This window comes from Monopterus albus, unplaced genomic scaffold, assembly GCF_001952655.1.
Source record: "Monopterus albus unplaced genomic scaffold, M_albus_1.0 scaffold103.1, whole genome shotgun sequence".
Taxonomy (NCBI): Eukaryota; Metazoa; Chordata; class Actinopteri; order Synbranchiformes; family Synbranchidae; genus Monopterus; species Monopterus albus.
The window spans coordinates 2,338,868-2,353,170 of NW_018127983.1; the positions used below are offsets into that span (position 1 = coordinate 2,338,868).

At 40.6% G+C, this 14,303-nt stretch overlaps 1 protein-coding gene across 4 annotated transcripts in view; it reads right to left on the reverse strand.

The window, feature by feature from the left end:
* Window positions 1-14,303, reverse strand: part of nme7 (NME/NM23 family member 7) — a 32,371-nt gene that overhangs the window by 6,540 nt on the left and 11,528 nt on the right. For 2 of the 4 annotated variants that reach the window (XM_020610009.1, XM_020610012.1), the window contains exons 2-10: window positions 9,493-9,594; window positions 8,996-9,162; window positions 8,018-8,128; window positions 7,213-7,263; window positions 6,810-7,017; window positions 6,589-6,694; window positions 3,661-3,725; window positions 2,378-2,446; window positions 2,030-2,131 (exon numbers count right to left, since the gene is read on the reverse strand). In XM_020610009.1, the coding sequence (XP_020465665.1) occupies window positions 2,030-2,131; window positions 2,378-2,446; window positions 3,661-3,725; window positions 6,589-6,694; window positions 6,810-7,017; window positions 7,213-7,263; window positions 8,018-8,128; window positions 8,996-9,162; window positions 9,493-9,594 (981 nt within the window). Of the gene's footprint in view, window positions 1-2,029; window positions 2,132-2,377; window positions 2,447-3,660; window positions 3,726-6,588; window positions 6,695-6,809; window positions 7,018-7,212; window positions 7,264-8,017; window positions 8,129-8,995; window positions 9,163-9,492; window positions 9,595-10,609; window positions 10,699-11,581; window positions 11,690-14,303 lie in introns of those variants that run through there. The other 2 variants (XM_020610011.1, XM_020610010.1) reach the window with 2 other exon arrangements.

The window sequence follows — 14,303 nt, forward strand, 5'->3', positions numbered from 1 at the left end:
GCCGTCTGAGGGATCAGAGAGCACGGTTATCCTGCTTAGGCTTGCGCCCTTTGCCCCTTACGCACTAAAAACCCTCCAGATTCCTTGAATCTTTTGATTATGTTATGCACCATAGAGGGTGACATATCCAAATCCCTTCCTATCTTTCTTTGAGGAACATCGTTTTTAAACATTTCAATAATTTTCTCACACATATGTTGGCAAACTGGTGGTCCTTGGCCCATCTTTGCTCATAAAGAGCTCAGCCTTTCCTGGATGCCTTTTTTTTTTTTTTTTTTACCAAATCATGATTCAGTCACCTGTTGACATCACCTGTTTCACATGGAATCATCAGTTCATTGTTTTACCTCATTACTGGCTCTGAAATGCAACCGTCCCAACTTTGTTTGGAATGTGTTGCAGGCATCAGGATTAAAGTGTTTATTTTGAACAAAAAATAAAATTGATGAGGTATCACATCAAATAATGTGCTGCTGTATTGTTTATGTAATACAGGACACAGATGATTTACACGTCACTATTTTAAGCTTTAATTTTGATTTTACATATCATCCCAACTTTTTAAGATTCGGGGTTGTATATTTTGATTTTTCTTCTCTCTTCTCTAATGGATTAAACTGAAATGAACTGATCAATCATTAACTCTAATAAGAAAAAGTGTGTTTGAGGTCAGTTTCATCCAGTCATTCAGCCATACAGTGTTTATTCACACATAACTGGAATATATCAATAATCTGCTCTTGCCACAAGCAAGTGGCCTTTAACTATTAATAGACGTGCTATGATTACAAAAAAATTTTAAGTTTACATTAAGTGTTAAGTAACCAAAGCACAAAGACATCACAATATATCACCCAGGTAAATTGCCCAGGTTTGGCCACTCATTTTTATTATCAGCCCGAGAGAATGATGATTGAGTAACTAGAGGACAATATTCCCTGAAGGTTAATTACAGAATGTCTAACACACAAAGTGAGTAAACAGTAAAAAAAGCCAGGGACAGAGGAAATTGTAGGGCAATTATTCAGGGTGTACAGTATGGAGCCCAGGAGAGGACACAGGAGGGGGGGAGAAAAAAAAAAAATCGATGTTTGACTTTGACCTTGCAGTACATTGGCAAAAGCATTGCAAAAGAAAAATGTAGCGGGATCTCACAAAAGTATTGCTGGTTCCTGCAAAAGCTTAGCGAGATCTCACAAAGTCAGATTTTTCCCTTCCTATGTCCCCTCCTGGGCTCTGTAGTATAGTGCCTCATGTTTTATGATAAACAGTGGCTGAAGGCAGAGTGTCTTACAATTAGAGTTGACATCACCCACTAGTGTAGCCTTGCACCACTGGTTCCAGAGGATCCAGAAACATCCATGCAAGTGGATGAGTTGACTTACACATAAACACTCAGGTGTGTTTCACAGGCCACGATGTTTATCAAATTGCATACTGTAAGCCACAAACTCTAGACAATGTACACTAAAAAATGATTTAAAAAACTTTCTCTAGTTCCCCACAAATTTGTTGCCTGATTCAGGATTCTTCAAACCAACAGGTGTATGTATGTATGTATGTTACTTTTCATGGTAAAAATATTAGGCTCAATGTCAATAAAAAGCATGGAACTACTCATTCACTTTTACATCTGGCTTCTAGCTGCCAGAATAAAATGACCTCTAGGCTGATGTATCTCAGGCTAGATAGTAAAAACAAGGGTCAGATGATTTAGCATGGCTTATACAAGGCCACAAGACAGAGGGAGTGCCACATATTTGGCTGTATTCCCATTCAAAACTCAAAAATACACCATATGAAAGCCTTAAAACAGATGATGTTATATTCAGTGTCCGTTATGTGTGAAAATGTTTTAGTTTCCATCTTTGACAACACAAGCATTTGAAAATCTCCATTCAAGATGAGAGTGATTGATCATTAGCATTTGAGTTTCACCTCATGGCTTTGACATTTCACTAGTCACTAGGCTTCTGGCACAGAATATAAGGAGGAAACAGGAGAGAATTTTTAATAATATTTCACTCACTGGATCAGCGGGCCCACAGAATTCCCTGAATGCCCTGGGTGCGTCTGTGCCATGGATCTCGAGTACCATACAGGGTCCAGAACACAGCTCGGTCACCATACTCTGTAAGGAGTGAGTAGAAATACACTCAAAATTTTAATAATGAATGACTTCTTTTTACTCAAATTATACTGATAATGATAATACACAGCTCAACTTCATTTATTTGTTACATCTTTTGTCACTATTCTAGATCTGGCAACAGATAAGGCAATGTTTGTATTATTGCCATTTTCAAATGTAACAATTGGCAAGATTTCAATGTAGGTATTTTGTATGATGGTACAACAATGTACCATGAATACTCACAGGATACTCCGTAACAACACCTTTGTAAACTTCATAGAATTCTTCTGCATTCGCCCGGTCTACATTGAACTGTGAAAAGGAAATATTAGTCATGAAAAGCAGCTACAGTAAATGACATTCTAAAAAAAAAAAACAAAAAAAACAACAACAAAAAAAAAAAAAGGGCTGTGATGGGTCACTGTTTGCAACAGTGATGCTCAATTCAATTATGATTTCAGGCTGGATAAGAGAAAGTCAGCACAGTACATATACTGGTTACATGGGTTTAGCTAAGATGTATGGGCATGTGAGAAAACTAATTTACATGTAAAACTGTAAACACAATGAAAGGCTTCCTTGCCTATCTCAAGGCACCAGGAACATATCCTATAATTAATATACACATGAGAGTCTTGTGATTAATTTGCAGAGGTATGAGGGTAATTGATACAAAATAGCTTTGTAAATGAAAATGTACCAACCAGCTTTGGAATACAGATCACAATGATTCGTTAGTGGTTTTAAATTAGTCACGATTCAAATCTTAGTACACTATGATAGACAGTATCTAGCTTGTGAAGGGATTGTGCTGGAGCATTCATGTATAGCAAGTCACCATGGTCCAGGACTGTCAGGAAAGTGGCAGCCACAAACCTTTTCCTGACTTTCAAAGGAAAGCATGATTTATGTCTGAAATAAAACCCCAGTTTTGATTTCAGTTTCTTTCCAAGTTGATTAACATGATTTTTAAAGGAGAGGCATTCATCAATCCAAACAGCATTTGTAAGATGGGACATCTATTTTCTTACCATGACTTGTTACAATGTCAATAGTGCTTGAACTTTTTCTTGACTTTGAGAACTTCATAACCTTGGTTTTAACAGTTTTAACATGCTTAAGTTCACCAAGGTGCAACTGAACAGTGCTGAACCCATCTTGCAGCTTATGAAGTGCCTCTGTGATTGATGGGACATAGCTGTATATTACTTTATCATCAGCATAACAATGAGTGTGAATCCCATCAATGTTCACTCCTATGTTGTTTACAGTATATAAAGAGAAAACAATATTGGCTCAAACACAGAGCCTTGAGGAACTACATTTAGAACAAGAAGCCAAGTGGAACAACAGACTGTCACACATGAAGTTCTACAAGACAAATAATTTGAGAACCAGCTGGGATCTTGGTCAGACAACCCAATATTCAGTAATCTATGATTTAGCATATCAAGTACAGTGTGTGTGTGTGACCAACTCTACAAGACTAAAGCATAAGGGCAGGAAAATAATTTGTTCAACTTTACCATCTGAAGGGCTGAGATTTCAAATCCAGCTGAAGATATGGAGTTTAGGATCTTCCCAGTTAGGCCTGTGAACACATCAAAGCTGATATTTATCCATGCTTTAATACCACAAGAAACTCTTCAATGCAATTCTAAGCAAATAATCTCTGGAGCAGCATGCATATTTAGGTTCACATCACCAAACAAATATCATTGTTTTTATTAAATGACTTGAGTGTGCTGTGTTGTAAAGAAGCCATTGTAATGTTCCTGTTGAAACATTAATGTTATTTTATGTTGCAACTACCTTAGATTGTCCAGTGTCTCCTCTGGACAAAGTGCAGACAAAGTATTAGAGGAGGGCAGATATTTTTGTCCAGACAGTTAACACTTTTCAAATACAGAGCTGCACCTCTTGTCATCCTGACTGTAAAAATTGTTCAGCCACAGTGACAAAAGGTGCTACAGTGAGACTGAAGGTCAGACTGCTGCAGACACATAATTGAAAGAGGGCGCCAGTGTCATAATCTCAGTCTGACATCCTGATAAAAACTGTCCTGTGTACTTGTCAGGACACTAGGTGTATACATTTTCTATTAGTTCTGCATGCTATGTCCAATCCCGACTTTCAGTTTGGACAAGGCACTACACCAGTGCTGCTACATTTCTTCCTTATCTGGGTAATTGTTCAGTCACAGTCCAGTTATGTGTGTATTAGGTAAGTAACCAACTCCCGAGTCCTCAGTGCCCTCCCCAGGCAGCAGCCAGCGCCTGCCTGGGATAAGCACACACTTAAAGCAGCTGGTGCTGTTGCTAGGAGATCCTATTCTGGGTGCCTGGCAACAGAAGCTTCTCTATTCTAGTCATGTCTGAGTTCATTTTCAGTCAAAACTTCATTTGTTACCTCTATGATTGGCTGTACACATAGAAGTAATGTGCATTAGCCCCCCAAGTGATCCTCAAGGGAAATCAAAGCAAGCTGTTTTATTCAATTTGTCTTTAAACTGACAACCACAGTTTGGGCTGTAATACTGTGACATGTACAACGAAATTTTGTTTGGAGCCGAGGGCCCTGGGCCGCTGCGTGCATACGCACCGCCATCACGGCCAACTTGGGGGGTTCAGCGTCTTGCACAAGGACACTTCGACATGTGGACTGCAGGCACCGAGATTTGAACCTTCAACTTTCCGGTTGGGAGACGACTGCCCTACCCACCACACCACTGTCCCCAACTGCAAACCAAAGATCTGAATATGTGAATCATAATCTCTCACAAAACCAGCACTATAATGTATATAGTTGCTGCTACAATACTTGCAAACTTTCTACAGGATGGTTTGGATAAATCAAGGCTGAAAATCAACAGTCTGGCAGAGAGAAGTCAGTCAGTCAACAAAGTATTGTCATGACTCTGGTGATGACAACAACTACTGCTGCTCTCAACTCATGCAACTTGTGACAAACTGTTCAAAAGAGGTATTGTAGATATACTGTAAATGTTTCACACCTCAGCTTTATTCAGAAATGGAGTTTTCTGGGTAGTTCAGGAGGACTTAGACAACATTTTAAGGACTAAATGACCCTGCCTCTCGCCCAATGTCAACCCTATTCGGGAAAAAGTGGTGTAGATAATAAATGGATGGATGCATATATATCAACACTTTGTGATTGAGAGGAACTTAATACTGTAGCTGGTTTTGAATTCAACTGTTGCTCAGTTGTCAGTTATGCCCTGTAGCAAAACAAAGCCCATACCTGTGTAGGTCTTTTTTAAATGTACAGTATCTCTCATAGACTTGTGCCAGTCATTTAAATTTGTCAAAGCAGGAAAGGCACAGCTGCAACTACAGTAATATCATTAATGATAGCTCCACTCCATTTAGGTGTGGCAGAAAGTCATGGCAACAAGCAGCATAATGTAGATACACTGGGGGGTTAAAGATGACATTTTAAAAAACTGGACAGTTTTACTATACTATATACTATAGCAGTTTTGGTTGTGCCTAATCCCTTTGCTTTTCAAATGAGACAAAGGTTATGACCTTACTCAAAAGGGTAAAAAAAAAAAAAACCTTTTTATTTTGGGTACATCATTTTTGAAGTTGTGCACAATAATTGGGTTTCAAGGTAGGATGAGCATCTCCTAAAACAAAAAGTCATCTCAGCTTTCAATACTCAGCTGATATTTGTCCAAAAGAAAGTCACATGAAGTGATGTAAACAAGTGTTTTTGAAAAGTAGTAAACACAAGAGAAAGAGAAAACACAAGTACTGTATATCCAGAGAATAAATATAAACTTAGTTTAAATTCCATAGCAACCAAATCACCTCTGAGGAAAAGCAGCAGAGATCAAATCAGAAACATAAATCAGATAAAGTTAAATGTGAGCATGGTGAGCCTAATGAACTGTGTCTGATCTAACATGTCCTGAACAACCAGTCCAGTCAGCAGCCTGCCATGTGTATACTTTAGCTCTGGCCAGAGAATTTCACATTTTACAGGTCAGTGCGCTAGTGGCATGCTCCATGAACAGGGATCAGGGCAAGGATTTGGAAAAATCCACAGATAAATTTGGTAATCATGTAGTGTCTGTGTGTGTGACACAAGCACATTAATGGCCAGGTGGAAGGAGTAACACAAATTAGTGGAATTCTTTTCATAACCACTGCATCTGCAGCTGTTTAGTGTGTGTATCAAGAGGCAGAGAGTGGGTCGGCACATAAATAAATAGTAGATTATGTACAATGAAGATAATCCATCCATGCATTATCTGTACCACTTATTCCTGAATGGGGTGGGTGTGGGTGTATGTCTGTGTGTGTGGGGCAGGGGCAATCCCAGCTGACATTGGGCAAGAGGTGGGGTACACTCTGGAGAGGTCGCCAGTCTATCAGAGGATGAAGATAATATTTAGCTGCAGATACTGTAGGTAGACATGTGCTCCTTACCTTCTGATATGGCATGAGGTTTGATGATGCAGCAGGTGCAGTCTGTAAAGATGGCTGTATTAGAAGGACCATGGCCAATTGTAGATGGGAAAAAAAATTCAAGTTCCTAATACAACAAAGAAGCAGCAAAAAGAAAATTCTATATAGATAACTACTTCTGGGGGTGTGGACTATGGGCTTCAAGGGCACATATGAACATGAATAAGGCTTAACATACTTACTCTTGCTGCTGCAGCAAGTGAGTCGGAGCCATGGCCAACATTTTTGATACCATCTGTTCCAAACTGGGCACGGACACTCTGCTGTGCCTCCCTCCGTGCCACAGCAGAGTCTGCAGGTCCCAGAAGCTTCTTCCAGATTGACACGGCCTCATCACCCATCAGCTCCATGGCTATCACGGGACCCGAGGACACAAACTGCACCAGATTACTGCAGAAATGGAGCATTCATTAAAATCAAATACCTAACAGCACTAGGTCAACAGCATTAAATGTGTTCAGATGTCACTGCTAAGTCATTAGGACCAATGTCACAGGTTCTGTTAATGACAGTGGCTGGCTACGAGACATTTTCTATTGCTGTTCATACCTGCTCAAAACTAGCAAATCATTCACACACACTCACTTGAAGAAAGGCTTCGACTGATGTTCCACATAAAAGTCTGCCGCTTGGCTCCTGTAATTAAAGAAAACCACAAACTACAGTGTTAATGAATTACTTAATTATCTCGCATATTCAGTGGAAACCATGTATACCAAATTACTGCCAAAGACATTTACAGAGGTCAAAAATATTTCTGTGGAGCTGGGCCATTTTGATGTGTAATATTTTACCTTCTTAATAGTTTGGAGAAAAAAAACAAAAACAAAAACAATGGTTCTGAGGTGACAGTACTAAAATAAATTTTCCACTACCACTTAGAACACTAAGGTCCTTGGATTTTGGAGGTAAATTATGGGGGTTTAGTAACCCAGGCCTGCTTTTATGCTACACTTAAGAACTTGAACATTTAAACAAGTCATTTTAGACCCAGTATTTTCCCCACTAGGATTCAGTATTTTTCCAACAGAATTGCATTCCTGGTTTTGAGACAGCACTTTGACCTTGAAATTGGCTAATATAAATGCTAAGATTTTATGGATGCATATTGTCCTGTTGGCCTAATTTCCCGGGAATATTCTGGAAAGAATTGTACACTGGTTCTTACTGTCGCCTAATAAAACAGTTAGTAGTTAATTAAATGCTAACCTTACCTGTCCCTTGACAAGCCATATGTTCCTAAAGTGTGTGAGAAAGCAAAGCCACCCATCTGTTCATGTGAGGATACTGGCATGAAACCTCCTGTGTCTCCCTCTTTGATAAGAGTTTGTCTAATCCATTACCAGAGTGTGACTTTATTAGACACCCAGCAGAGAGGCTTTGACCTTACCATGTGAGCTTTGTCATTGTGGCTTTGGTCACCATCAGGTTGGAGGAGTACATCAATTCAAGGACATCTCCGATCTTGGCAACTACATCTGGCTTTATCAAAGCAAGGGTTCTGATAAAACAAAATTAAAAACACAGGATGTTAAATTACCATATACGATATTACAGGAGACAACTTAGAAAGACCAGACACCATAACAGAAACACTGTACACTGGTGTGTGTTAAGTGTTTAAGTACAGTACCTCAACATGCACTGTATGAGTTCAAAGGCAAACTGTGGCTATAGTACATTCCTGTGTACTTATTTGTCAGATATTGTGTGATTTATATCTTTGTTTTGTTAAAAGTATTTAATTTAATCGCGGTCTAATTGCTTATTTTATATAAAAATAAATAGCCAAATCAAATAAAATAAATGTGTTTTCTTGATGTTATAGCCAAAAAGTTCAATATCTCACTGGAACCAGATCTGGAAAATTTTGAAAAGCATCCTGTCATAATGCTAACAGGAGCAAAGTGTGATACATTAATTAACTTGGTGTTCTCAAGTTATTCAAACATAGAACTGAGATAATATTGTTTGATTTACACAACAAATCACAACAGAAATCTATTTTCCAGCAGACGCTGCTTGATAAATGTAAAATCACTGTCAATAATAAGCACCAGGACAGACAATGTAGATTAGATAGCAATTTACCACAACATATTAAGGCAAATTAAGAAATCACTACTAATTTCACTCACCATAATGCCTTACCAATGTGAGGATTGTGTACAATGTGTAGTAGTGTATATTGTCCATGAGCTATCTGGCACAAAATAAATTAAGATAAAACACTGTATATATAAAAATAAAGTTCAAATACATATTAAGAGCCACATTTACAGGGTCCTACTAGAAGGTGCAGTAAACCTACAAGGCAAGTAACTAGTGAGGATAATGCTGATTTATAGCTCAACCTAACCAATCATACCTTTCTTTTTTGCTGCCAAGTTTGTTTGCTGTGTATTGATCCCCATATTCAATCAGATGAAGCTGCCGCGAGAACACATTCACCCGATTCCCAATAAACAGGTCCTCCTGATGAAGGTTGTCATATTTGGTCCTTCTCAAAAATATTCGCTGGTTCTTTACATCAAACTGAAAATAAAAAGATACTTGTATCAGAATTAACAGTTGGTAGTTTGCAGATTTAAGCAGTTAGTGATTTCTGTGGCACATATCACAGGGAGTATACCATCTGTGCTGCAAAGGTAAATGGCTGTTTGCATAGAAACACTGAAATTTACATCATAAAAAGTATGTAAACAGAATTCTCCTGAAATATTTTTGATTTAGAGGATCAAAAGTTGATAAATGCTAATTACAATAGCCTTTCCTTTGTAAGCAGCACCAGCCAGTGTAACAACTAAAATAAAATTCATAAGCTAATTGTTAAAAATTACAGTAACTACAGTAGTAAATGTTTACCATTTCCACTGAGCCATCTTTAGGGTAGTAGAAGAGTTGGTACTGCCGCAGGAGAGACGCAGTAGGGTCATACCACTCAGTAAGAAAGGCGTAGCGATCATCCTGATGAAGTCAGGGAACAGATCAGAGCAATGAGGCAAATTAATGAAACAGCTCAGTTTATACTGAGGTTTAAAAGATCAAGAAGGTATTATTTGTACAATCAGACCCAAATATTTTCATAATAATCTTAAGTCATAACAAGGAAAATAGTGATTAATATGAATCCAAACAATTTATGTTTATATAACAATTCTCTCAAGGTCATTAGGTCCATCTTTGTTGCAGCACCTGTATATCAGTCCTTTAAGTTTATAAGGTAAAGGCCACTGCAGTAGTTTTGAATGTTTAGCTCATTTAGTACAACTCTTATATATGTATTAGTGTATATTACAGATACAGTAAAGTGCTTGTCAGTGCATGCATTAGTGTTTCAGACTTCTGAACGAGTCTACCAACTTTAATTCAGTAGCTGTTGCAGTGACTTGAATCATACGTGAGATGGGTAGTCCAACACCGTGTCTACAATAAGTCTCCATCTACTTTTGTCAAAGTTATGTTATTGTCTAAATGTAATGCTGCAATCCAAATAAATTATGTTAATTGTGTTGGCCTGCCAAACCTAAAGAAAGTTTTTTAGTTTTTGCAAGTTGACTTAAAGCATCCAAAAACACTAGTATGATCATTTAAATGGGCCAGACTGGCTGTGGTAGGTAGGTTTTCCTTCTTTAACAAGTCTGGGTTCTTACAAACTCGGTTTTAAAGGTTAATGAACATTTCCTGTTGGCACAGAAGTTTACTTAAAAACTGTGACTGCACTAACAAATATGTGACAACAGAATGATCTAATATCAGTACTTAAGATACATTACAGATCTGTATCTATCCATTTTGTCAACCAAAAAGAATTAGGAGTTCAAAATACAGCCCACAACACAAATAAATGATTAGCTAAAGTTCATGTGTAACCTGAAATGTAACCTTATAGCAACAGAGGCCTGTGGTTGACTTCCAGTACTTTCTGTGCAGGCATCTCTAGTTTCACACAAGTCAGGTGAATAGAAGGTTGTATGCTGACCCTAGTGTGACTGCGTTTGTGCCTGTGGAGGATATGTTCAAGGTGCTTTCTTGTCATCTGCATTTGTGCCTGTGGAGGATATGTTCAAGGTGCTTTCTTGTCATCTGAACATCATTAACTTGAATAATCCAGCCCCTGTGGCCCTGACACAGTAGGCAAATAAAATAAACAACCTCTCTCTTCTGCTCTACAACAATGTATTGAATAAGATGATCTTATGAAGCAAAATATCCAGGATTTTGTCTAGCACATACAGATTCACAACACACTGGAAACATTTTTGATGCTTTGTCTTGTTTAGCTTTACCACTGTGACCAAGTGCCCCAGATTCAGTGACTTTATGTAGGACACTTACAGCAAGTACAAATTGTGTTTGCTGCCATTGGTCCTCTCTTTCAACGCATCACTGTACGTTTGTGTGTAGTTAACGCTAGGCTAGGTTATAATATCTTTGGTTCCATTTATACTGAAACCCAGATGTACTGGCCCATCGTACATTAACCTAACATACAAAACATGGGCATTCTAAATAAATTAAAAACAAGTTATCTCAATATAAACGCGGTATTGCAGCAAAACACTTTATGTTAACGTTACAATGACAATCAGTAACATTTGGCACTAAATTGGGCTGAATGAGAACTAACGTCACACTTTAACGTAGCTAATAGTTAGCTAATGTGCACCTATACTAATTGTTATTCACCACCAAATGCCGCTGTTGTAAAGCTTCCTATAAGTTGTGTTAGTTCGTGTGGATACCACAAAATACTAAATACTGATAAAACCTATAACTATAGATCTGCAAGTTGATAACATTAGCTAACGTAATTGATATCCTGTGGTATCCTACAGGTACTATGCTAACATTAGCAAACAATTGTCCTTTCAAGGGCTAGTTCACCTAGGCTTCTGCTGGTATCGTATCGTGTGTCCGCACTACTGCATCGCAATCAAAAATGTGTACTTACCATTTTAAAAACTAACGATAACAAAATCTACATGACCGACTAATGTTACTGTCTTCAGCTTGCCAACGTTAGCTAGCTGGGCTATGCTTCGTTTCTAGAGCAACCGTAGTGGCAAAAGCGAGGGAGGGGGTCTCCATGGTGACGTTGTCCAAACATCCTGTGGTACAGATGCCTCGCGGGATTATCGTTATTTCATCTTCCTGTGACATGAAACACATGAGCATAGGGAGAGAGGAGGACACACGGTAGCAATGTTGTGGTTTTCAGCCCTCTAAATTTACTCACAGCAACATAATCACCCTTTGCTGAAGTGTTTCCATAGAGCAATGTAGGACTGGACCAAAATATCCGTTCGTTGGCTAAGTAATCGGCTTTCAATGTTAGTATTTAAATATTCACCTCGTCGCACAGGTGTCCCAATAACACCTACAAAACTCAGTGTGGAAATGGTTCAGAAAGCAGCTTCTACTTATCGTTGCTGGTTAAAATGACAACCAGCGAGGCTGTACCAACTGTCGCTAAATAACATTAACTCCATGACTTAAATTGATGACAGCACAAAATGAAACTCCTTGTTGGTGGGTTTGTGACCTCACTGCTGCCGGCGGACAACGCTGTGTGCTGTTAGCTGAAGATCGTTTATGAGATAAGGAGGCATCACTGTAACACCACTGAATAATCAGAGAGAACTGGGTGTTTCTCTGTAGTTTGAACATCTCAGAGTGACACGTATTAACAGGTAAAACTATCAGCCGATCTCACATCAGTGATGGAAATGTAGCACATTCTGTACGCACACAAATGGTTATGAAGATTTGTTGTGTGTTCTTCAGTTCAACAACAGTTAAAAGTGTAACATTACAAATTATGCACTGATATCTGGAATAGTAGTTTAACTATTCAAAACTGTTTTACACTGAAAGTGGATTTTTCAAAGTTTCAATTTTGGGTGCCAGCCCCACTTCTACCCAGCTTGAGCATCACCTGCTGAATAAAGTTTAAAGTGTATTTCATGCACTTGGGGTATTCCAGGTGCAGAACATGCAACAGTCAAAAAAGGACACAGAAGGCCTGAGCTGAGGTGGGTTGGCCACTTCATTCATCACTACACTCTCTTCCAAGATGAGGCCCACTCTGGATGGGTTGAGCTGAGGATTTTCTTGATCAACACAGAACATCATATAAACTACACTGACAGTAATTATTAAAAAGACAATACTGGTCTTAAATTGACTTTTCATCAACTGCCATAATTAGATCTGTACAGTACATGTACTGTTTGCAAAACCTCTCTCTTCCCTTTTGTACTCTTTTCTCCTCTGTACTCTCTTCTCTCAACAAAATTAAAATAAGTGAGAACCCAGGCTTCTATTTCGTATAGGCTTCGCCCTCTAAGAGCTGTCGCTATTGGGTTTATCCCTCGCGCATGCGCAGTCCTGAAGAGATTCTTTCGCGCCCTGTGCCCTGCACTGAGCTGTCCTCAATTAGGTCCACAGCAGCAGTATGACTGCCACTGTGACCTAAGCTCGCCTCCCTCTTTTTCTTCAACAGTTCTAAAGAGCATTCTCATAAGAGCACAACTATGGCTAAAGAGCAACTCTTCTCCTCTAGCGGAAGCCGGCGCTGCCCTTCTGTCACCGTATGCCCCGGCTGCGACACGGGCTTCATCCTGCCCAGCGAGCCCTCGCTGCAAAGCCTGTCTTGGCGCTGAGCACGCAGAGCTGGCCCTCTCCCCCAAGGCTGCTTGCCCCTTCTGTGCTTGCCTACTGGTAGCGAACAAGCAGCGGAGAGTGGATGCTTTCGCTGTAATGAAGGAGAATGGCCCAGATGACGGCCTCTCCTGGGCCTCTTGCGGTGACAGCCCCGTGGCGGATGCCCCGTTGGAGTTCCTGGAGTTCTGGGGGCCCGGGTCCCATGACCCGCTTGCCCCTGTAGCCGGCTCCCCGGGTGTTCATTATCGCCAAGGCAGCGGGCCGTAAGGCCATCCCCATTCCTGCGGCTTGACCACCTTCCACCCCCTCGAATATGGTGGGAAATTACTACAGAGCGGAGCAACTGAGTAAGCCTCCCCCTGTCTGGCCCAGTTTCCCAGCGATCCAGCCCCTCTTCTCCAAGGCAGGAGAACGATCTGGGTGCCTGCGGGCTCCAGTCCCCCGCTATGAGGCACTCACCAGAGTCGAGGGGATGACCGATATGGGGTTTCCTGCCGTTCCACCTCTGGAGACCAGCATCTCCTCCACCCTGCTCCCTAAGACGGCGTTCTTCGGCAAACAGCGCCCCACTCCTCCAGTGCCCCGAGACCAGGCCACTGCTCGGCTCACGGACCACATCCACAAATGCGCCTTCCAGGCTGGAGCCGCGATCAACAACATCGCCCTCCTCTCTTCATCCCTCGCCCGTGTCCTCCCTCGCCGCTCAACCCGGGGCCCTCCCTCCAGAGGCAGCAGAGGAGATCGGCAAAGCAATGGCCGCAGCACTCGCACTGTCATCCGCTGCAGCCGTAGTGACGGTGTGCATCAGAGCATGGGCTACGATGGTGAACGTAATATATGGCTGCATATGTCAAAATTGCCAGAGCAGATAAAAAAGAGCTTACTGGAAGGACCCGTCCGCTCAGACGGTCTTTTTGGGCCACATCTCCAAGAGGCTGTCTCCCATCTGTGGCTAGCGGCCGATGAGGCGGAGGCGGGGTGTCCGCTGGCGGCCTGGGGGACGGAAGGCA